This window comes from Mixophyes fleayi, chromosome 2, assembly GCF_038048845.1.
Source record: "Mixophyes fleayi isolate aMixFle1 chromosome 2, aMixFle1.hap1, whole genome shotgun sequence".
Taxonomy (NCBI): Eukaryota; Metazoa; Chordata; class Amphibia; order Anura; family Limnodynastidae; genus Mixophyes; species Mixophyes fleayi.
Window position 1 is genome coordinate 291,829,116 of NC_134403.1, and position 23,332 is coordinate 291,852,447.

General features: G+C 38.6%; 1 protein-coding gene across 1 annotated transcript in view; it reads right to left on the minus strand.

The window, feature by feature from the left end:
• Positions 1 to 23,332, minus strand: part of LOC142139094 (amine oxidase [flavin-containing] B-like) — a 57,577-nt gene that overhangs the window by 19,551 nt on the left and 14,694 nt on the right. Inside the window, exons 2-7 of the mRNA XM_075196387.1 lie at positions 21,461 to 21,555; positions 20,048 to 20,185; positions 17,679 to 17,783; positions 16,312 to 16,403; positions 15,413 to 15,554; positions 1,408 to 1,557 (exon numbers count right to left, since the gene is read on the minus strand). Coding sequence (XP_075052488.1) covers positions 1,408 to 1,557; positions 15,413 to 15,554; positions 16,312 to 16,403; positions 17,679 to 17,783; positions 20,048 to 20,185; positions 21,461 to 21,555 — 722 coding nt within the window. The remainder of the gene's footprint in view (positions 1 to 1,407; positions 1,558 to 15,412; positions 15,555 to 16,311; positions 16,404 to 17,678; positions 17,784 to 20,047; positions 20,186 to 21,460; positions 21,556 to 23,332) is intronic.

A 23,332-nucleotide genomic window follows, 5' to 3' on the forward strand; every position in this document is an offset into this window, starting at 1 on the left:
AAACATTTGAAACAATTCAAGATCATTTTGGGATCCTCTAAAAGAGGTATTTCTAGCTTTCTTTTTTTTATTAAAGAATTATATTGGCTCTTATATAAAACAGAGCTTGTGGATACTATCATACCTGAGCAAATGAACTTGCTTCTGAAAGACATTTTTTAATACATCCGTTTCATTTTATTTTAAAAGAGTAAGATGAAAAGAATCAAAATTGTATTGCATGTTAATTAAAGAAAAGGGTAAGAAGAGTCCTGCTCATGAGGGAGAGAATGCAACCTTACCCCTAGAAACAATAACAGCGCAAAACAACATTCTGTTCTTAAGCAGCAACACCAGTATGGTGTGTATGGTCTGTATACGGGGGGCTGTTACTTTGTTCATGGAACTGTATATGGAAGTATGTCCTGTATATGGTGAGCATGTCTAACTGTATGTGGTGGCAATAATTATTTTCCTTTTTTGATAGTGAGTGATACGTAACTTGTCAAAATGTGTAAGGTATGTTGTATAAGTATATCAGTACATGTACTTTTAGGGCCCAAGGAGAGCAAAGCATAAAAAAATGAATAACTTTGCACCTGGGCAAAACCATGTTGCACTGGAGAGGGAGGTAAATTTAAAATGTGGGAACAGATTTATAGTTGGGATAGGGCATGTCCTAGATCAACTTTAAATTTCAGTGTAAAAATAAAGCTAACAAGTATTTGTGCGCTACATGAAAAAACAGCCAGTATTTTATCTATGTGCAAAAAATAAACTAATTTGCACCCTTGCATTATAGCATTTACTTCTTTTTTTGACTTACTTTCTTTAATGGCCATAAATGTCTGTGGGTAAAAATACGTTAGTATTGTTATAATTAAAGATTTAAAATTGCCTTTACTCAAAAAGTCTGGGCCACTTACTTGTGTTTGACCACCAGACTCAATGTTGCCAGTCCTCTTGGGTTTTGCCCAGGCAGCCAGAAATGTACTAGGTCTTTGCTGTGGCTCCCACTGACCTGATTACATCTATTGTAGTTAGATTGGCCCACTTATTAGAGTAATTGATCATCCTAGGGATGCTACATCAAATGAATATGCCATCTATTGTAGGAGGGCTTCAAAATGTTTCTTTCATTATTGTACTGGGAGACATTATTTGGGATTCTGGGACATAAAAGGGCAGTGGCTACTGTACTTAAACTTCAATATTCCATCAAAACTGTGGTTTCTAAGACTATCCATATTTGTCAAGAGACTACATTTATAGGATTTTAATTATCTAAAAATACTAATGCATTAAATGTTACCTATAGAGGGGATTACAAACTGAAACTGATTCTAGATTATGTTTTTAGCGGTTTTTTTTTAAGTTGATGGGAACATTGGTCATTTGTTTAAATATGAACACACTTAATTAGTGTACCTGATAGGTTTCACGGTTTAAGGTCTCCACAATGACATTTTCACCTGACTGATCAAGTCTGATGACTGGTCTTTGTAATTTCACTCGATCCTGCAGACGTTCCATTATCTTTTCACTTATCTGACCAGAACCTCCAACAAACTTTCGCTCCTGAAAACATAAAACAAAAACAAAAAAAAAAAAAGAAGAAGATTTGAGCCATATGTACTGCAGCTTGCAAAAACCTTTTGTTAATGTAATATTCAGTTAAACTCCAAATTCAAAACAGTATAAATTCCCCACCAGATTGCCAGATGGGACTTATAAACTCTTGCCCATAAGGCTGTATACACACAGTACATGGCAGCACCTCTAGTAGACTAACTTTGAATGGTGTTCATCTGCTTGTTGAATGCTGCTCAGACCAGGGGGTAAATGTATTATGCTCAGATTTCTGTAACTTGCCGATATTCGGCGAGTTTGCTAGCTACATTTAAAACGGCAATGTCTTTAAGGGCAAAACTTGCCCTTCAAAGTTTACTAGTGATAAGGAGCGATTGGAGTGGGCTTTCCAACAGCATACACTTACAGACAAACTATGGGTGTAAGGAATTATTATTTGCACCTCCGACCACTAGAGGTCTCTGCATTTGTAAACTTGCCCTCAGATTTGCCCTTATCCAAGATGACCAGAATGGCATCAAGGAGAAACCATCTTGAATCATGTTTGGGCCTATAATAGGCACTTTTTGGATCAGACATGTGCATGAGTATTCTGCTTGCTCAGCTCTCGTCACTTGCTGTACTTCCTTGCATTCGTGACTACCCTGCTTATGAACCGACCTGGCAAACGAATGACTACCCTCTTGTGCACCATCCCGGCACACGTCTGCCTACTTGCTGAATATCTACTCAGCTATTGGGCTTCAGATAATACCACCAGTATCATTACAATTGGGTGTAAAATAGACTTTGTCAACATTGTCTCAAAAAGAGGGGAAACTATTTATATACAAGTGGGCACCAAGTATTAAATATAACCACTTAATATGTTTCTTCAGAGACTCTTCTTATAAAGTATCAGCGTATAGTTTAATTAACACCTAAATCAAATATGCACCAGCTAGGCCTTATAAATGCTGAGTAGAAGTAGACTAATAACGTCTAGGTAATGATTGAGTGTTATGATGCACATTGATGGAGATTACTACGTCACCATATACATTTTATATATATTACACTATGAGGCGCCCTGTCTGTTTCTTGTTGCAATATATATATATATATATATATATATATATATATATATATAGTGTATGAAGTTTTCAAATAAGTGATTCCTTATTCAGTCTTAACAACTAGCTAAGCTAATTGTAGCAATCGTCTGGCTACTATTCAGCGTCAGAAGCCCGCCCACCAGATCCCACAATCCTTTTATTCACAACAAACACAACACAGCAATCACCCTCATATCGTGCACCTGTGTGAAAAACTCAGTGGGAGTTTAACCCCATCTGCAGCCTCTGAGATTTTACCTATTTCCCTGTGGCAAATATTGCATTTAATATTAATTAATTGTTGTAGTCATCTTGCTTCTAATGTATTATCAACTTTAAATTGCCGCTACTACTTTTGATCATATTCTCCTGTCAAATAATAAAACTCAGTGGTAATATTTGCAGCATATTTGTGTGTGTTGCATTCTGTATACAGGTCTGCGTAGGTAGCAGGGGTCAGCCAAGACGCTCCTGGTGGTCACCCTCCACAGTCTCGCAGAATTGGAGAAGACTTGGGCAAAGCAGTTATATTAGAGAACAGTGAGCAAGAGACACATACACCAGCACCTCTCCTGCAAGGGTGTTACATAACAAATTTTTATCAGTAATTAATGTGGCCTTGTCAGAGTTACTGGATTAATATTCAGATAAATATGGCAATAAGTAAAGAGCAACTTATGAATACTAATAAGTCATAAAGTACTTTGAAATGTAAAATCTAGCTCTTCAAAATGTCAGGATACAAATTAGAACTTAACCACTTCTGTGAGAAAGCTCCCTGGCCGGGTTGCTTGTTTGTTGGCTTGCGAGAAAGATCCCAAACAGGGCCATAACTAGGGCTGTGCGACAGGGGCGACCGCCCCCCTGAAGGGGGGCGCAATATAGGAATATTTTAGATTAGTTTGGTTAAAATTGAGGGCTGGGGGGCGGCGTTTCTCTTTCTCGCCCCAGGCGCTAGAATTCTAAGTTACGGCTCTGATCCCAAATGCACAGTCACTAAACCACTACTCTATTGTGACAGTAGCAGGTTTGGCAAAGAAGCTTTAATATTTCAACAACAACAGCTATATTAAAAGGGAGTCCTGGTAGTTAAGTGAGTGGTTCATGTGTGAAACACTCAGAATAAAGACTGGCAATATACTGCTAGTTCTCCACAGACAGAAACTGCGTTTTCACAGGATTACCATTCTTAAATTAAATATGGACTGTTGTAACCTGAAATATCTTACTACAGAGCAGCTTATGACCTACTTCATGTCAGCATAAAACACTCATTAATTTTAGTACAAAGGTTAATAAACCAGTTGACTTAACTTGAATGTGCAAATGTGGCTGCCTTCATCTTTTATTACATTATTTTATTATAGCACACACAGCAAATGCTCTGTAAACCTTTTATGCTAAATATGCCTTCTCAGATATCTGATAAGCAATACATGGGTATTTTATGTATGGTTGAATGTATAGTCATGGGCAAAAGTTTTGAGAATGACACAAATATTTTTCAGAAAGTCTGCTGCCTCAGTTTTTGTGATGACAATTTGCATATACTCCAGAATGTCATGAAGAGGGATCAGATGAATTGCAATTAATTTCAAAGTCCTTTTTTGCCATGACAATGAACTTTATCCCAAAAACAACATTTCCACTGCATTTCAGCCCTGCCACAAAAGGACCAGCTGGCACCAGGTCAGGGATTCTCTCGTTAACACAGGTGAGAGTGTTGACGAGGACAAGGCTGGAGATCACTCTGTTATGCTGATTGAGTTAGAATAACAGACTGGAAGTTTTAAAAAGGAGAGTGGTGCTAGAAATCATTGTTCTTCCTCTGTTAACCATGGTTATGCAAGAAAACATGTGCATTCATCATTTCTTTGCACAAAAAGGGCTTCACAGGCAAAGATATTACTGCTAGTAAGACTGCACCTAAATCAACCATTATTATTATTATCATCATTTATTTGTTAGGCGCCACAAGGTTTCCGCAGCGCCGCACATAGTACAAACAGTAGACTATACAGGGTATAACAGTACAGAACAATAAACAAAATACCAATACTTCAGAAACTCCAGGCAGGCAGATGCAATAGACACGAAGCAGAAGAACGGGTAAGGAGACAGGAGGGAAGAGGGCCCTGCTCAAGCGAGCTTACATCCTAAGGGAGGGTTAAACAGACCAGGCACAAGAGGAGCCAGTTGAGGGAATGGGAGAGAGGGGAGAATGAGTGGAGGAGATGGGGGTTAAGTGGATGGTTGGTAGGCTTTGAGAAAGAGGTGAGTTTTGAGTGCACGTTTGAAGGAGCACAGAGTAGGAGAGAGGCGGATGGAGCGAGGGAGGTCATTCCAGTGAAGGGGGGCTGCACGGGAAAAGTCCTGAAATCTGGAATGGGAAGAGGTGATCAGAGTGGAGGAGAGGCGGCGGTCATTTGCCGAGCGCAGGGAGCAGGTGGGAGTGTGAATGGAGAGGAGGTTAGAGATATAAGGGGCAGTAAAGTGGGAGAGAGCCTTGTAAGTGGTGGTGAGGAGTTTGAAAAGAATTCTGTAGGGGAAGGGGAGCCAGTGTAGGGCAAGGCAGAGAGGGGAGGCAGAACCATTTATCGGATCACCAAGAATTTCAAGGAGAGAGGTTCAATAGTTGTGAAGAAGGCTTCAGGGCGTCCAAGAATGTCCAGCAAGCACCAGGACCATCTCCTAAAGTTGATTCAGCTGTGGGATCGGGGCACCACCATCGCAGAGCATCCTCAGGAATGACAGCAGGCAGGTGCGAGTGCTTCTGCACGCACAATGAGACAAAGACTTTTGGAGGATGGCCTGGTGTCAAGAAGGCCAGCAGAGAAGTCACTTCTCTCCAGGAAAAATATCAGGTACAGACTGATATTCTGCAAAAGGTACAGGGATTGGACTGCTGAGGACATTTTTTCTGATGAATCCCCTTTCAGATTGTTTTGGGGCATCTGGAAAAAGGCTTGTCCGGAGAAGAAAAGGTGAGCACTACCATCAGTTTTGGTGTCATGCCAAAAGTAAAGCATCCTGAGACCATTCATGTGTGGGGTTGCTTCTCAGCCAAGTGAGTGGGCTCACTGACAATTTTGCCTAAGAACACAGCCATGAATAAAGAATGGTACCAAAACATCCATCAAGAGCAATTTCTCCCAACCATCAAAAAACAGTTTGGTGACAAACAATGCCTTTTCCAACATGATGGAGCACCTTGCCATAAGGCAAAAGTGATAACAAAGTTGCTCAGGGGTCAAAACATCAAAAATTTGGGTCCACGGCCATTAAACTCCCCAGACCTTAATCTCATTGAGAACTTGTGGTCAATCCTCAAGATGTGGGTGGACAAATAAAAACCCACAAATTCTGACAAAATTCAAGCATTAATTAGGCAAGAATGGGCAGCCATCAGTCAGTATGTGGCCCAGAAGTTGATTGACAGCATACCAGGGCGAATTGCAGAGGTCTTCAAAAAGAAGGGTCAACACTGCAAATATTGACTCTTTGCATAAACTTAATGTAATGGTCAATAAAAGCCTTTGACACTGAAATACTTGTAATTTTACTTCAGTATACCATAGCAACATCTGACAAAAAGGTCTAAAAACACTGAAGCAGCAAACTTTGTGAAAACCAATAGTTGTGTCATTCTCCAAACTTTTGGCCATGACTGTACTACTATAAAAAGGGACATTTAAAGCTGTACACTAATTGAGACAGGGAATGCGACCTACAGAAAGTCACTATAAACTGAGGGAAGGGCTTTGAGTGACCCTTCACTTCAGGAATTGATAAGTGTGTATAACCGACACATTGTACTTAATATAGGGGCTGTTTATACAGATATTAACAGACAAAGACATATGATAACAAGGCCTTGAGGAATAAAACGACTATTATAACAAACATCAATATACTTGTTTTTCAGGTACTATAGAACTATAAAAAGTTGGGACCACTTAATCTATGTACAAAGTAATGTTGATCCCAAAGAAATCTGATTTGAGTGGATAAATAAAATTGGGTTCAATAAAATATTTTTGTTTCCCCTGGATCAGTAATCAGCCAATGATGAGTTAACTGTACAGACTGAGTTTAATGGACTTGTGACTCTTTTTTACCTGAACAATTATGTAATTTTGTAAATTGCTCCCAAAAGAACATCAATGATAAAGGTCAATGACTTGTTAAATTTTGACATACAAATAACGATAAGTACAGTTCACCTTCTACAACACAAAATGTTTTTATATATTTGTTCCACTTGACTATGCTAGTCCACAGACACACAGGCTTGTTTAATAAGAAACAGAAAGGCGAAATGCAAACACATTCACTTTAGCTTAACTTAGCAGCTAACTTAGCTTATGAACATCTTAAATTTGCTAAATATCCACAGTCCTTGTATCCTGTTTGTAAATAATGTTTATATAACTTGTGGTTTTCATTACAATATTTTCAGTTCTTATTTTTAAACGCCCTAGTTGCAAAGTCTATTTTTAGCACTTTTAATTTTACCAATTGTATTTCTAACCATCGGCTCTGAATAAATCCTGGTCCATGTTTCTACCCTTTGCTTAAGAATACAGAAATCACCACTGGTAAGTGATGGGCAACATGCGGTCCTATGCAGAAATAGATTTTGTATATATAAAGTTATAATTAATACCAGAAGGGCTGCTCGCCAGTAAAATAATTAGGGCTGTATCCTTTCCACTCACACTTGTCAAACTAAATGGAATTATAAGACCTCCTGTGTAACTGAACTCTGTGCTTCTACCACAGAAAATTATGAATTTGTGGTGTGTGGTGTACCTGAAATAGTGGCTTTTACAGCCCCCCTATACAGACACATTGTTAAGAAGCCTAATAGTGGGTCTGATCAAGTGCCTCCAATGATCATGTTTAGATTTGCGGAAATGCCTTTAAGAACCCTGGGAAAAAAACAGCAAAATTGCCAAGGCAGTAGCTTTATATTGTTTTTGTCTAGGTTGTTGAAGTCGTATAATTGGATGAACAAAAGTATATTGGTTTAATATTGGATTGCCGTGCGTATTGCGAAGCGTACGCCACGTAACACGGTGCGTATGCAACGGCATACTGCGACAAATGGGTCAAGATGACCCGGGAGTGTGTGAAACCTTTCCCAAACATAGGTAGTTTTGAAGCAGAGGTGTTAAATAATGTTAGAGATAAAGTGCGGTTGATCAAATCAACGAAAACGAGAACTAGACATGATGATTGTTTAAAATGGTGGCAAATGGAAGGTAGCACGTGGCAGAGCAGCGTATGCACAGCGGAAATCAGAGTACCGGAAATGAGCGTTCCGGAAGTGTGCGTTGCAAAGCGTGGCGAACTGAGCGCAAACACGCCCCCGACAAATTCGGTCGGGGCGGGAAGTACAGCAAATACCAAAAATGTAAAAACTGTAACTAGTAACTTGTATGTTGTTTTAAGTAATGTTAAAAGTAATGTTTCAGGACAAAGAAGAGGGACGGTCCCACCAGCAGGGGCAGCGGCTGAAAGTGGTGAGAATAATGAAAAGGTTAACACAGGGGGAGACCTCCATTGTACTGCAGCAGCAATTTCAGCAACTAGTTCAGAACATAGTCATTTGGTAGACTTACATCCTGTCTGCACTACAACAGTTCCCAATCAGAAAGCGGACAGAGATGGTGACGTTCCCTTAAAACATGTAGCAAAGCATGATACATGCACTAGGTCTGAAACATTTTCAATTTTGTCTGATTTCCCTGATCCTAGGAAAGATTTGACCAAATGTCAGCAGTTTATTAGATATTATGGTAATATGTATGAGCCAACTAATAACGATTGGCGAGTATTATTGAAAACCTGTCTTCCTCTCAATACTGATATACAAAAGTTCATTAAGGATTGTATGTTGGAAGAGGATGAATCCTTAACCGAGGATGATAACCAGGACAATATAAGACAAATAATCACACGGTTGGCCATATATTTCCCAGTGATAGTGGACTGGAGTAAAATTTTTACTATCCAGCAAAAAGATAGTGAAAATACAACAGACTATTTTTGCAGAGCTCTGATAGCAATGGGCAAATATACTGTGGTACCAGACATAAAAGATAATGTACGCTACAGAGAGGTTGCTGTTAAAGTTCTAATGGATAGCCTCAGGGAAAACTTGAAAAGAAGGGTGCAAACTTCATTACCATACTGGAAAGGAATCACTGTAAGTGCTCTCAGGGAGTCAGCTATAGAACATGATAGAAGTATGAATAAAGAGAAAGAGACACGAAGTGATAGGGTAATGATGGTAAGTATCCCAGCATTAGAGGGTCTGCACACCCGACCACCAGCATACAACCCACATAATAAGAAACATAGAAAAATCAGGTGTTTTAAGTGTAACGAAGAAGGCCATTTCGCAAGAGATTGTAAAAAGGAAGAGAAACAACATGAGTTGAGGAAGTGTTTTCAATGCAATAAAATAGGACACCTAGCAAAAGATTGTGCAGACAAGACAAGGACATGTTTTTACTGCCTTAAGAAGGAACACAGGAGTAGGAACTGTGTAGGAAAAAAAAGGGATACCTGGGTTGGGAACCACATAGACACCCACAAAGGAGGCGTACACAAGTTTCAGAGGTTCCCCAACAATTGATTGCACACCCCATAGCCATTAATACTTTGGGGGAGAACTATAACCAACTCTAGAGTTCAGGTCAGACATTGCAGTCCTACAACCAGGTGGGGTTTAATCTATGGTAAGTATTAGTGTGTACTTTTAGGAAGAAACTGAGTTTAAAAAGTAATCTTTGTTGATTTTGTTTGTTTGTTTTATGTTGTCAAATGCTTGCTTTTCTAATCGCTGGCCGATGGTAAAGAATGAGAATGCTTGGTTTGTTTGTTGTTTAAAGATAACTATCTTGTCTTTTCTTCACAGATAAAGGCAGACAAAAGAAGTATAGACTAGTGTTTAAAAGGGGTGAGATAGAGAAATAGAAGAATTACTCTTGAAAGACTAATTAACAATAAATGGAACACTCTTTGTTTTAGGCTGCAGTGTCTCATGATAATTTGTTTAGCTGAGAATCATTATCCAACAATGAAGTATATACATACTTTGCTCCAAAATATCATTTATGTATCTCAGATGAGTCATCAACAGTTAATTTTTACATTTCTCTATTATAAGTTAGGAAAGTCCGTTGAAAAGGTATGTATTCAATGAGATACCGAGTTCTTAATGAACAAATGACGGACGACACTGGATTGCACTGTTAAGACCCCCTAGTCAAGTATGGGGAGGGGTCATAGTTAGCAAATAGCTAAGGGGAGCAGTGGAATGAATACAGCCATTTCCCCATAGAGTCAGAGTCCAATCCAGCTGTCATTTTGTTGTAAAAATCTCCCTTTCTGCATGTATGTTTGCATTCAAATCTTTATATTCCCATCATTCATTGCTTTCCTATTTCTCATTCTTTACACAAACGCTAGTGTCTCTCTCTCTCGCTCTCTCTCTCTCTCTGGTTTTGTTTTCATGGGTATAGAAACTGCTGATTTTAAGCAGAGAGGTTCTGTTGTGGAAATACGATTCAGGTTTTATAGATTGCATATCTGTGTTGTTTTTTTTGTTTTATGATTTTTGCCTCCTGTTCAAAAATGTGCCTTTATATGGAGGCACAAAGGGTGGATAGGAGATTGCTGGAGGTTAGGCATACAGATATGCATCTCTGTATAGAACATTGGAGTAGGATTTTTACCACAAGATACAACATAATGTGAAACCCTAGAAAATGTAGAATTTTCATGTTTTATATTCTTTTCACTGTTAGACAGGCATGTACTGGATACTGTTATATTTGAAGAAAGTGTTATAGAAATAGACCCCTTTGCCTTTCCCACTTAGTCAAGTAGCTGAATGTGAGGTACTGAGAATGACATGTGAGTTGGCAGAGGGAAAATCGATTGATATACATTGGTCTTCAGCATTTTTCTAGTCTAGGGGGCGATGTTGAGGTGACTGAGAAATCGTTTTATAGCAATACTAGCACATGATTAGGACACTACATAGAGGACTTTATACAGTGACACAGTTACCAACTGAAGTAGCTGCTAGTAACGAATTGAATAGATTAAGAGTTGGAACTTGATTGAAGTGACTGATAGCTTCGGGCACTAGTCCTTTCCCGCTAACAAAAGATCACTCCTGGGCAGACTCCTAACCTGTCAGTTTTTGAAATGTTCTTGACCCCTCGTGAGATGAGATTGTAACTGGGAGGCTAGGTTAGACCTTGAGAGAAGGTAAATAGTGAGACAGCAACCAAGAACGTCCAAAACACTGTTTCCTGAAAGGTCACACTAACTGTCAGGATGTTGGATCGGGAAAGTAAGTTGTGGAGCAGAAATTTCTTAGGCTCAGGTTATTTGACAGACAGGTACCAGGTGTAGGCTACCAGCATCACGGCTTCAAGGGTAGCAGAGACACACTGGTGCCTATTCCACCCACTGCAGAGGGGCCAACACTCAGAGAAGGGTCCAAGGGCACTCATGAGTCTGTTCTGGAAGGCCTCGAATGCAGTTAGTAGCACCTGAGCCAAAGGCTAAGACAGTTATCCAGTATGAAGTTGTAGTTTTTCCTGTTTTGTGTTCTCTCATTTTATTCTCTTCTCAGGGCGGTTAATTCTTTTGATTATTAGCAGGTGACAGAGACTGGTTCAGGTAATGATAAGGAGGTATTGTGGAGGAAGAAGTTAGTAGCATAATCAGTCCAGCCAATTACTCTATTCAATTCAGGGGTAAAGGAAAATTTAGAAACCTTGGAGCAAGTGCGAGGGGCTATTGTCTGAGTAGCATTACGTCCGTAAGTACGGCGACCCCATGGTTAGAAAAGAGATACACCCAGCGATGCCAGTCCCGTAATATTCGGACTTGAGCAGACATCCTTGAGAATGATCATCATTCTTGGGAGGGTAAGGTTTTAGACCAAACAAAGTGCTGGGCGTGCTCAAATGTGCCTCAGTGATTATATCAAGTAGGATTAGTTCTCTTTCCACTAAATATTCTTGAGGTACCCGAACTATAGGCAGGAGGTCACTAAGGGAAAAAGTAGGACACCTAGATCCCTTAGTCTGAAGTCTCCCAATGCTTTGCAAGCCGATCACTGTTAAATCTGAGTATTGGGAGACTGGGAAGAACGAACAGACAATAGCCCGCCCACAAGTGTTGATGAAAAGAACTGATGACATTATTAGAAGTGTATATTAACGCAAGCTGAAGGAGATTGTATATGACATTATCGATAGACATAGGATGATGCTATTGATGAACATGAAGTGTTTAAATGTATTCTGAACTTAAAGACATGCGTTGGACAGAAGAACCTGTTAAACCTGAAGAACTGTAGTAGAGAATTCTGTATAGCTGATACATGTTCTACTGTACCTTGTACCTTTCCAAATAATGTATTAAGTATTTTATTGCACCCTTGAAGGTCATACAAAAGGTTATCTCCAAGCTCCAGAAGTGTACGGTTTATAGTAAAAGAAGAAATTGTTTAGAGGATTAAGACTCTCTCTTATGAGAACTTGTTTAGATCTACAAACAGCGTGGTCATACACCAAGGGGGATTTGTATTACATAACAATGAAACGTGGTACTGAGATCCTGCATATAACATCTTTAAGGTGATAGTTTATTATACTATCAAAGGGTGGACTGTTGAAGTCGTATAATTGGATGAACGAAAGTATATTGGTTTAATATTGGTTTGCCGTGCGTATTGCGAAGCGTACGCCACGTAACATGATGCGATCGCACAGTAAAATACGCACGCACACACTAGCATTACAACATTTAGTTATTTATACAATTTATATTGGTTCCGTTACACTGTAATTTATGAGCAGATAGCATTTGGTTTATTATTAGTTTATATAATATGATTATATGTACATTTTAGTGTTATTAAAGGTTTAGGTTATAGGAAAGGTGTCATGCCTGATATCATATTGAAGCCCTAATCATCAGCAGCTGTCCGGTGCAGTCGGCGAAGAGATCGCACATTGCATACTTTAGTTATTGATATTAGAGAGTAAAACCTTTGTATGATGCTGGCTATGAAAGGAGTAGACCCCCTGGAGAGACGACCCCCTCCTTTGGATTCCTTAGATTATATCAGCCTATGATCTGTTTACCCTGAAGCCACCCTGTGCCTGGACCTATGGAAGCAAGCTACGTCATCTCTATTGTTCACAATGAAACACTGACTGTATATATTAGCTGCATCCCCCACCAGGGTCAGTCAACTCTGACCACAGTTATCTAACAGATACACTGTTCCATTGGGACCCATGGAAGCGCAGCGATTGCAGCGGTATGTATGTATGTAACTTTTGGTATTGGCTGTGCTGTACTGTACTTTATCACAATATAATAATGTATTGAATTGTTGATTATTTACATCTGCTAAAATAAACCACCATGTGCTTTGGAAACACATACAATTGATTGGGCAATGCTTATTTTAAAACAATAGAATTACTTTAATAAGGTTTACCTGCATAAATAGTTTTACTTATCACAAATGTTAATAACAGTTATGTTTTCTATGCAAATAGATTTAGAACTTTGTGGAGATTGGTGCTACTGCATTAATGGTGGCTAGGGTTTATTCAGCACAACAAACATGGCCTAAAGGGGCAAATATTTAAAATGTGGGGCTGCCTTTGGCCAACATGATTTAGTGGAGGAGCGGCCCTCCCGCCTTCAAAAGGTCCGCAAAGCGGTAGAAGGTATGCCGCAGGATGTCCCTACACTCTGCAGATGAGGATGCATGGCGCGGAAGTCGGCTACTCCCGTTCTAATAAGATCGAGAAAGCTCAGCGGGCCACCTGTTGCCCACAACTGGTCTAGAGACACCTTCATTTTTATTTCTACTCTTAGTGGGGATATTCAATACAGCGCAATTTGCTCCCGGAACGTCTATGGGGACACATCGCACTGACGTTATGGCAGGAATTTCTGCTAATTTTTCCTCTCGTACCCCTTAGAGGTGCGCAGAAAAATGGGTGGAAATTCCTACCATAATAGCTGGCTATGTGTGCAACCGGACATCACAATGATGTCCACGCGGCACATCACCATCTAGTGAATCTCCACCTTAGTGTATTAATTTATTCTGTATGTATGTTTTTATGATAAAATGCTAGTTACACCACTTATATTACTACCATGACCATGCTACAACCATTAATAGTTTGAACTTTAATACTGTACACACTGTTCCTTTTCTAGATATCTCTAGAATACTTCTTAATGAGAACAAATTCAAAAGAACTATGTAAAAAATGTCAGCAATTATTGCCGTCTCAGAGATAAGACAGGTAAATGAATAGCTTCTCTTTAATGCCTACTATGATAATTTTACGTTTATACAACACAGATATATTTCAAAATGCCCTTTGTTGCAACATGCTCTACAGCCCACAAGACAGATAAGCACTGCAAGCCATTGGCTGCCAGGTCTGATCAGAAATAGATTATTCCACTGCTACAATACTATGGCAATAATTTTGAAGAGTACATTTAGCGGAGGTGTTTATAGAGGAGTCAATGAATACAAAGGCAGAGGGGAGGAGTTGGATACTTTGCAAAGTACAGAGCAGTTTTGTTGAGAAAAAATTAAATTTGCTTTTGCAGATTGAGATTACTGAAATGAGGGTTTTGGGTCTCATCCTATACTTTTAATGAGACCCATTTTACACCTTCATGTTACACTTTTCTTGTCGCACTCAGGACAATGTAACAGAAAGCTTCACATACACAAGAGTTCGACGCGTAATAAAAAACGCCCCAAAGTCCCCTCACTCTAATCGTTAATTTAAACCATGAATGAGGTTAACCTGAGCAACATTTAAGAAGCAAAACTGAAAAGTTTTATTTGATGAAAGGGATGGTTCTAAAATAGTAAGTTAGGTTTTTGTGTGACCTTTAAACCTTGGCACAGTGTGCACCTTAAGATTTTTTCTCTCCCCGCATGCCTAGCTGTGCTTCTAGATTGAGGGGGCACCCTCCAGCAGCAGAGAACAGGTGTGAACCTTTATGTGCGCTAGGAAGTTCATCCAGGAGCACCAGCGCAGTATGCATCCAGTGCCAACTTCATGGCTTATTTTGCTTTGCTTAGACTAAATTGGAGAGGTTTACATTATTTAAGAGAATTGTATATCAATCTCAGTTTCTTACATATATAAATTATATAAATTTAGGGGACGCAATCTGTAAGGCCAAAGTGCATGTTAAACAATGAGCGTCTGTAAGGATTCATTGGGTAACAATTACACTTTTTTGTTATTACCTCTTTTGGAGCAGGAGTTTTTGGCTCTGACATTATTCATTTTATTTGCACTTCTAGCAATATTTAAAATATATAATAAATATCATATTACTATGTTATGCTGGCCATAGCATGGGACAAGGCTGCAGAGTGGACCAGGGACCCCCAAAAACAAATGTGCCAGTACAAAATAATGAAGTGCGGAGTGGAAGGGCCTTCTGTAGTTACGAAGGAGCCCGATGATTTCTAATTCTGCACTTGCATCCATGCATTTAGTAGTCTTGTGATTTTATTCACTGTTTTATAGAGAAGTATCTTTACTGCCCCAAATTGTAGCACAGTTGGTGTCCTGTTATTGATTCTTTAAGTTCTTTAATTACCAATGATTTTAAAATACAGCACTTTCAAGAAGAAACATACATATATTATTCACCTGTCCTCCATTGTCGGTTGAAAAAATCCTGGTTGTCCCACCACAAATCCTTACATACCAGAGAAACCATAGTGTAGAAACCTGTTGTGTCTCCGCAGTTACAACCAAATTCACAAACAGCTCTGCAAACCTCCTTGCAGCACTGAAAAACATACATTTAGACACAATAAAATATATACGTTACCAAATACCACAGGGTTATGGAAGAGTTCCAAGTTTGTGTCTTATTTTCCTATTGAACATCTGTTTGTGCTCACTGCTATTGCAGATCATATTATTCCCATACGTGCACACAGAGAAAAGTAAATCATTGTTTGATATTCACATAACTAGTAAATTAAGTAAATATTTTTTTTTTAAACACAAGTTGGATGAGCAGCTTCATTTTGGTACCAAGGTAAAGGGTGTTTAATAAGAAGTTGGAGGAAATGGGACATTGGTAAGCATCATTTGGTTCGAATATAGTTAAGCACTTCCAGCTTCTACAAGAAAACTAATGCACGTGTACCATACAGACAGATTTAGATAATTTAGCTATATTTGGATAAGCTCATCTGCTAATGTCAAGGCATCTCCTATAGGCGAGTCCCTAGCATCCCTATATATATGCTGACAAATAACGTTTATATATTGTTTGTTTTAGAGCACTGGACTTTCTTTTCTTTTGCTGTCACATACACAGTGGCCTCAAAGGTCCTGTCTGTACTTTTCAAATGATTGCATTTAGATTTCATTAATTCATAGAAGCGCATCTTGCTTTCACTAATACAAAAATACTTGTTTTGTCTTGCTGTGACATATGTTACTGTCTCTTAATATGTTCTAATGCACAGTTACTGTATAGCTATATTATAATTATATGTATCTTTATAGTTAGTACTTGTAAAATAGCTGCTTACCTTGTCCAGCACACTTTGTCTATGAATTCTTTCATTGACATTTTGTCCCAGTCTACAGCACGAGGAGCTTTCCATGGAGCATCTGCCGGAATCTGTCAACAGCAACATTTACGTCATTTCCATGTACAGTTACTATGATACTTTTCAGAAAATAAAATCACTTTGAAAATTTGACCATAATACCAAAGAAAATAGGTTTACACTTTAATACTAGAGCAAGTATGATTCTTAAAATTACCATTAAAGATATTATACAACTGGAGAAGTAATCATCATGTGCTCTCCTTTAGTCCTTTGTTTTTTTTAAAAAAAACTGGCAACTGATGGCATGGTTGGCACATTGTTAATTGAATAGAATGTCAATTTGAATGTAACCAGCTCTCTGTTGTTTGTGATTCTAAGATGCATCAGTCATACTGGAAGAACATTTTTCTTCGATCATGTGTAGAACTTATGCCACCAGGAACCTAGAAACCTTGACTGGAACTCCTATACCCCAGTTTTCACCAGGGCAAAAGAGTTTGCACTATTGTATTGCTTTAATTTGGAATGATTCTTTTCTTAAAATTCATAATCATCTGGATTGGACTGGTCTATTTATTAAAGGTTGAAAAGCCCAATATACGAAAACACCTGTTTGCCCTTTACATCAAAGGGTCACCACCGGCTTTCCCAAGCATAATATTTGCCACGGATTGTGATGGTACAAGTACACTGCAATCCTTCTTCATGCGCACCAGCAGCTGACTGTCTTAAGATTTCCACAATGACTAGTTCATCATTCAGGTCTTCACCTTCCACTGTCTCTCCTCATTTCAAAAGTACTACAACACCTGTAGCCACACAAAAAAGCCATTCACCAATGACTGCTTTACTATCGATAGCTGATAATGTTCTTTGCAGTAGCCACACACACTTTCCTCGGGAGCAGCTACTATTGTTATTCTACTACCTTGTGTATCAATTGTACCTCGTACCTTAGATGAACGCTCCTTTGTGCAGGGCTATTGTTATCTTATGTTTCATGTTATTTTAATGTCCATTTATTGTTTTTCACCCCCTTTCCCCAACTGTACAATATGTTGGTGCACTAGAACACACATGACTCCCATGGGTGGTAGAGAAACACTTCTACCTATATTGTAACTTCTTAACTAGAAATCACATGTATGGAATAGAACTCTTGGAATTACCATTATACAACAATCTCTAATCAATTTTGCTGGACATATTTCAAGTAACTAAATGTAAGTATAATTAATTCAGGTATTATACAGATTCATGAATAGTTCATGTTCATTAAACTATTGCTTCTATTTAGAATCTCAGACATTCCAAAACAGATACAAAAATTAAAGATATTATACCTGACTACCCCACTGGTCCATAGTTCTCATGAAGTTATTATAATCCAGGATAACAAGTGGGTTATATGCGGGTGGGAATGCTCCATAAAATTTGTTTGATTTACCCTGCAAAATAAAAGATGTGGTTCAACATATTCATTAAAAGTGTTCTACAGCACATGCAGCAGCTAATTAAACTACTCATTTAGTACTAAAATAATCAGTGGTGTACACAAGTCAGGGCAAAGCCTCAGACCTGTTCTCGCCAGAGCACATCCAAGGCGAATCATTAAAGTAAGAAAGAGAAATACACATTTTATTGAACAGTCCCTGGCTCTTATTTTTTATTTATTGATGAATGCTAACACATTGCTACTTTTGTACAGTGGGACATGAGACTACACAATATACACGATTCCTCCTAAGCTATGAACATTTTTTAGTATGTGTGTCATAGTTGCCTTTCCTTCCGGAATGTCCGGGAGACTCACGAATTTTGAAGAGGTCTCCTGAGCATCCGGGAGAACAGTGCACACTCCCGCATCCTGTCCATTTCCCTAGTGAAGTGGGTCTTGGCAGGGCTTAATGATGCACTTCAAAGTAAATACCCTTCCCTACCTGTATTATGCCGCAAATTGCAAAATTGAGTAATTAAGGGTGAGGCCACAGCAACTTATTTCTCATGGCCAAGACCCTCGCCCCCGCACGCAGCAATAGGATTAACCCTCTGGGAGATCACAACTATTAGCAAGTATAGTGTCAGTGCCCTTGATAATCTCAAGAACGAAAAATTTGCTTGCCAATCCACGAGCCCCTTTTTCCATCAGAGCTTTTCTCTACTCACATTAGGCTATTTTTACTTTATATATATATAAAACATATATAAAACATATAAGTTTCATACCTACATCAATCTTGGTGACACTCCGTTGAGTGGCTTTCTTTTGACAAGTGTTTAACTTTGGCTCTGGATGACTCCACTAACTCATTACTCCCTGGTTTACCTTTTGACTTGGACTTGGTTACTGGATACATACTCTATGTGGGCTCTCTGGTACCAAAGGTACAAAGATTAAATTTTGTGTGTGAGCAAAAATGGACGTACTCAAGCCCTATTTTCAGTGGTGATCAATGCTGCGGGTCTTGTAGTTCAATTTGGTTTATCACATACAAAATTATGATGTGCGAGGTAACTCCCACATAACTGAATCACCCCATAGATAGTCAGTAAATCACAACATTCTGAAACTCATATTGACACACCAGAGTGAAGGAAAAATCAGTACCCCAGTCACATGGGAGCAGTGTTTATGTAAAGAAAGAGTTTCACCGTCACTCCTGTAAGACACTACTGGAGATTCGGGATGTTGTGCTTTTGTGGCATGAAAAGCGCACTGTGATAGTAGATACAATTTAGAAACAATAGCTGCAGGTTTTTTCCATGCATTTATTCCAATAGCAGTAAAATGTAATAACATATAGGGGCGTATTCAATTGTCAGCGTTAATGCTGCAAAACGAGCGCTCGAAAAATCTTACCGTTAATACGGCAATTACTCGCAGAATTTCCGCGAGTAAACTACCGTATTAACGGTTTTCACGTGCAATATTACCGTATAAACGGTAATATTTTTCGAGCGCTCGTTTTGCAGCGTTAACGCTGACGATTGAATACGCCCCATAGACTTTTATAACACAGTATTAAAATATAGATTATGTCTGCCTACTTTTATCTTCAGAAAATCAATAGCACTATTAATACAATTTTGACAATACACTGAAGGTCTTCGATGACGGACAGGCACAGTGCAGTGGGACTATACAATCGAGCTAGAAATTATTAATCAGTGGCCGAATAATAACAGTCTTGTACACACAGTAGAAATTACTGCCCCAGTAACACTTCATAATTAACCCGTATTATGTATTTTACCTACAGTATTTGCAAACCTATCAATACCAATAACCTATGGAGAACATTTCAAATGTGCAACTTGACCACTGTTACTGGTGAAGTTGGCAGATCTGTGGAGCAAGTAGGTGGAGGTTTACATGCTATAATAATGTTACAACTTGGCAAGTAGCCAACCTGACCATTAGCCAGTATTACCTTACACTGATTAGATGTGATATTTCTAAAGTCGCCTGTTAGTAAGAAGCTAGTACAAAAAGAGTGACATTTTTGTGAATCTGTCCACTACACTAAACTATATCACTGATATATGCAATCATTAATACCTAGAACCAAGATCACCATTAAGATATGCACAGATTTTCTGTATAGATGAACTCCACTTGGGGAAGTCTGATATATTCCTGGCTTGAACTTGGCTCTATAAATAAGAAAGTCTCACTTTTACTCTTGTGTGTCTTCGCCAATAACTTTCTTACCTTTGCACGTTGGATAAGATGACCATCTAAATACACCTTATAAGTCTGCACACCTAATTCTTTTGCCATCCGTAATAAGCGATTTTGAGTTGGTCCCACATATGCACCTCCAACGTCGACATATTGAACTTCTTTGTTCTTTTCGAAAAAGAGGGAAAAGTCAAGACAAATGTTTAATACATGTTGCCCATCAGTAAACAGGCATTCCTACAGACTGACACAAACATAAGGCTAAACAAAAAAGGAGACAGACCATCTATGCTTTTAGCTTGTTATACATGTGAAAAAAATACTAGCAATTTTTAGATTTACATTTACATTGCTATGTCAATTTCATCCCAGGAATTTTCCAGAAGGCTAGAGAGTCAGGGCTTTGGAGCAACTGGGAGATTTTACGGGTCTTTCTGTGCATTACAGATAAAGAACGCTGCCCACAGCATATGCAGAGTATGCTCTGTAGTGTGACAGGATCCGAGCTTTTGTATTACTTGTCATGTACAGTGTAAGGAGCAAATAAAGACTGGGTTCTTATAGCTGGTATATACAGAGCACAGAAAGCAACATTTTTTGGGCCAATACTCAGGCTTTTACAGTGTCCTGAGTCAGAGTTTCCCCCCAGAGACAAGTCTTCTCCATTGGTGCTATAGATGTTAGAAGTCCTTAAAGGGGTAGTCTGACAGGCCTACGCACTTACCCCAGCAAGACTTCCACTAAAGACCCTGGGAGCAGGAAAATTGGAGAATGCTGCCCACATTAAGTTTCAGTAAATTTTTAAAAACATTTAAATGTGGCTGGCACTCTATTCCACTTTACTCTACACTACAATGCCGAGAACTCCACAAGTGTTCACAAAGAGACTATACTTATGGCTAATACAATGGGGTATATTTACTAAACGGCAAGTTTGAAAAAGTGGAGATATTGCCTATAGCAACCAATCAGATTCTACAAAATGACAGCTAGAATCTGATTGGTTGCTATAGGCAACAGCTCCACTTTTTCAAACCTGCAGTTTAGTAAATATACCCTGATGTGTTTGTACGATGCATTTCATAACCCAAATAGGAGGGCTTCTCTAAATATAATATAGACACCTGGATGTAATTTCAGGGAAAAAGTGTGTTCCATAAATTAGAATATTTCATACGGTGTTCTTTTTTTTTACCATTAAGGTGGCCACTGTTTGATTCAGTTTGATTGTAATCACTATTACACAGTAAATCATTTGTAATGCTACTATAATATGGCAAGCAGTAAGGTGTGTCGCTATGTTAGGTGTACTAAACATAAAAGTATTATTCCTGCCCTTGCACTTTCAGTGAGTTAGTAGATCAATAAAACCAAACAGAGGTCTTGTTGTTACAGTAGGCAAAAAATAGTCAAAGTTTACAGCCTTATAACAATAGTACTCACTCGTATAGTGTGTGTTCGTCCACCAACTCTGTTCTGAGCCTCCAAGACCACAACATTAAGTCCTGACTCAGTGAGCAGTTTAGCAGCAGAAAGGCCTAACATATAAGAAAAAAATAACTTAAATAAGTACATGTTAGTTGATACAGGTACACACCACTAATTAGTAAGTTATCAGGTTAAGGAGCACAGCACTTCTTGGGCTCAACAATGCTGACCGCAACACTTATCTATGTGAAAATTTGTTTCTGTATATTTAAAAAAAAACAAAAAAAAAACAACCCTTAACTGAAAAGATCGGTCATTGCTATCTGCAATTTTTCACTATCTTTGCAGACAAATGAAGCAAACAACATTAATACAGTCTGCATGGGAAAAGGTACATATAATGTTTTTAGGTTGCTAAGATTTCAATATTCTATGAAAGGTTATGGCAAAATATGGTGGGGTGAGGGTTGATGAGGAGACCACTCAATCCCTACCCTATGGCTCTGGCCCCATCTGCTCGAATTTAAACATAAAACCGTCTAGTTATAAAATATTGCTTTGTATCTTTAATATTTAGCAAGGAGGGGCAAAAAGTTGATTTCTGATGCCATAAATAACAATTGGATAAATCACCACCATAAAGGCCTTAACATATTATTATTATTATTATTATTAATTATTACTACTATTAGCTACAGATACCATTTCTTATAAGGACAGCCAAGGGACAAACAGCTGTATTAGCCCCAGTAGGAAAAAAGTTTACTAGGTCAGGCCTTGCCACCCTGTGGCTCTCCAGGTGTTGCGAAACTACAAGTCCCAGCATGTCCAAAAGGTCTCTCACTTAAATAACTTCTTTAATCTGCTTTTTTTTAATCTTGTTGAATGAATTCAAGAGCTTTAAATTTCAAACTCAGATATGAACCATGTAGTCCTTTTTATTAATACTGTCTCTATGGTTATCAACAACATTTTTAATGTTCAGAATATGTTCCAGAATGCGTAGCTTTAATGGTCACTTGGACTTGCCAATATATTTTACACTGTAACTGAATTCTGCTATATATGCTGCAAAGGAAGCAACACGAGTTATGAATCTCATATTTCTTACAACAATAATATCACAAAAGACTATGCTCCCTTATCAGCATGTTTACAGACTTTGCAAGCATTGGATAAAAAAACAAAACACACTTAGGGGCGTATTCAATTGACGGTGGGATCGCCGAAAATCCTGCGCTCGAAAAATTTTACCGTTAATACGGTAATATCTTGCTGGATTTCAGCTCGCAGCTCCTTGAGCTGCAAGCTGAAATCCAGCGAGTAAATTACCGTATTAACGGTTTTTACGCGCAGGATTACTGTATTAACAGTAATATTTTTCGAGCGCGGGATTTTCAACGATCCCGCAGTCAATTGAATATGCCCCTTAGTTTCATTCAGGAATTTAGTATGGATGGCCGACTTATCTCTAAACAGCTTGGCTTGTTTTTAAACTTTTAGCTTTCCTATAAACAAAAATATACATTTTTTTTTTTAGGAAGATGATCTGAAAGAACTGGATCCATCTTAAATAGATGCCAATGATTATTAAGCATTTTTTAATATTTGATGCAAGTTATATTGTGATAAATGGACCAAAATTTCCATCATCATGAGTATTGTAATAACTCACTGTTCTTTATTTATATAACCTGTGATGGATACCCTTGTTCCCTAAAACGGTTCACATAGATCTTGGATTGTTTACATTTCCAGTGTTCTACAGTTTATCCTTAAACTTGCGACCATTCCTTTAGGCTGCTGGATATCAGGGGGGAAGAGGGGGGGGGGGGGGGGGGGTTGTTAATAGTTTCCTTTCCTGCCTTCTCTGCTTGTTGTAGTTCA